The sequence below is a fragment of the Echinops telfairi genome, unplaced genomic scaffold (genome assembly GCF_000313985.2).
Source record: "Echinops telfairi isolate 266 unplaced genomic scaffold, ASM31398v2 ScPeMD7_7420;HRSCAF=8458, whole genome shotgun sequence".
In the NCBI taxonomy this organism is placed as follows: Eukaryota; Metazoa; Chordata; class Mammalia; order Afrosoricida; family Tenrecidae; genus Echinops; species Echinops telfairi.
Window position 1 is genome coordinate 4451491 of NW_022111320.1, and position 2222 is coordinate 4453712.

Consider the following 2222-nt stretch of genomic DNA (forward strand, 5'->3'; position numbering starts at 1 on the left):
GTTGTAAACTAAGGTCAAATGACCAGGAAACCACCGGAAGTTGATAAAGTTTTTAGCATGTGTGTTTTGGTATCTTCAAATAAAGAAAATATAGTGGCATGTTGGAGATGCTAAACAATAATAGATATGTGAAGCAGGGTGAAAGTAAAATGGGAAAGCAGTTCATTGTTAATTAGGAACATAAGTCAGGTTCTCAGTATTTGCTGTATCTGCACACTAAGAATTTGATAATGATTCAGCATGTTGTCTCTAATATTTGTCTACAACATAGACAAATTGATGGATGTGGAAATGGTCCAAAAATGTTTGTACCATGTGAGCCCTTGAGCCCCTAGTCTAAACATGAAAACTCACTATTTGAGTAGTAATTAAAACGTGAAACTTTTGTGTGTGTGTGTGGGCAGTGTGATTAATTATATCTGCTCTTTTCTAGGTAGCTATTTTTGCTATGACAATCCTGCTGCCCTTCAGACTCAGATTCAAAGGGTAAGTTCACATTTCACCTGCATTTCTTTTGTTTGCTTTAGAGTACAGAGTCATTGCGGTGTCAGCAGTTCCCAGGCAGCCGAGTCTGACATGTTCACAGAATCCACTTTACTATCTATTATCACCAAAATAGTGAGCGACAAGTAGCTTTCTTTGAGGAGGAGGGAGTGGTCACAAAGAATTCATTAATAGCCCGTACAGCTTTCATGCCATTTCCATCCACAGCACGGCTCAGAATTGTGGGTGCGTTTCCCTGTTCCATTGCCTGATGGAGAATTGGTTGCACTTCGCTTTCCTATTTCCAGGCTCTCGGAATGAAGAGTGATTTGATTGGGCAGCTTTTTCATTTCTTAAAATACGTTGTTTGTTTTTTAAATATAGATACTGACTATAGAAGGTTGCCTGAGTCATTAGTAGTACTGTGGTTTTACATTATAGCAATATGTTTATTATTTATACTTTAATAGATTTTTAAATAGTCTTCTTTCCTTGTATATCCCCCCTCCAATCTTTGGACAAGGGGAAGTGTGTTTGGCCCTTGCATCCTAGAGTGAAGGAGAAAGGGGAAAGGAGCTGGCAGGGAGGGTATGAGGACAGAATATGATTATCCTTTTCTATAGGGAAGGAGTCTCAGTACAGGCATAGGAGGGTTTAAGGATACTAAGATTGTAGATGGTGGAGACAGATGTAGGCGTGAGTGTACAGCAGAGCATCTGACCCTGGAATCATGAAGCTCCTGACATGTCACGTGGATTCCTGTCTGACTGCATTTTCTAGGGTAGCTTTCATGAGTTCCTCAACGCAGACTGTGACTTCCAAATGGCTAGGAAGACCCTGCTCTACCCAGAACGAATGAATGCAGCCACCTCCTAGTTTAGATTGTCATGCTTTGATTTGTTAATTTCTAAACGTCAGTGTTTGAAACAGTAGTTTGTTTGTTTGTTTTCATATAGGATATGCAGGTGAATACCACGAAGTTCATGTTGCTGTATGCCTGGTATTCTTGGCCCAATGTAGTTTTGTGTTTCTTTGGTGGCTTTTTGATAGACCGAGTATTTGGAATACGGTAAGCATTAATAAACTGTCCCTTGTGGGTTAAAACTGATTAGCAAGAAAATATGGAACAAAATCAAGGCTATGTCTAGAAAGAACTAAATATTGTCTATACTACTCTTTATTGTGTTTGATTTACCTCCATGATCTTGCACATCTTTCTGGAATTGATTTTTGAAACTTGATGGGCATTTCCCAAAAGTAGTGTTTTTACAGCCAGAACTAGTAAGTGATGTGGATGGAATAGCATAATTCATTAATCTTGACGTAGATTATGCCCACACTTGGGATCAGACAGACTAGGGTCTGAATCTCATTGCTGTGACTCTCACCTTTCTTGCACTGTGACTTTCTGAGCTTCAGTTATCTCATGGGTAAAATTCAGAGAACAGTTCCTGCCTTGCCACGTAGCCGTGGGAATTAAATGAACGTTGAATTGAAGTACTTGGCACTTAGACAGTATGCCCTCCCTGGTGTACGTGAGATTTCCTCTTTCAGCCTTCTTTGGGCATTGAACTTTCCGTGTCCTATTAGATGTGGAGGAAGGGATGATGTAAGTTTTCTCACTTTTCACCCTTAACCATTTTGTGTGTATGCTGTTAATGGAGACTTTAAAAGAGATCTAGACCAAAAATAGTTTGAGAAGAGAGGGCCCAAGGGTTTTTAGACCAGGCCGGTTGATA

The 2222-nt window shown here is 39.8% G+C and overlaps 1 protein-coding gene across 3 annotated transcripts in view; it reads left to right on the top strand.

Moving 5' to 3' along the window:
- Positions 1-2222, top strand: part of MFSD1 (major facilitator superfamily domain containing 1) — a 34417-nt gene that overhangs the window by 1605 nt on the left and 30590 nt on the right. For 2 of the 3 annotated variants that reach the window (XM_004704114.4, XM_045297612.1), the window contains exons 2-3: positions 434-486; positions 1440-1552. In XM_004704114.4, coding sequence (XP_004704171.1) covers positions 434-486; positions 1440-1552 — 166 coding nt within the window. The remainder of the gene's footprint in view (positions 1-433; positions 487-1439; positions 1553-2222) is intronic. The other variant, XM_004704115.4, reaches the window with a different exon arrangement.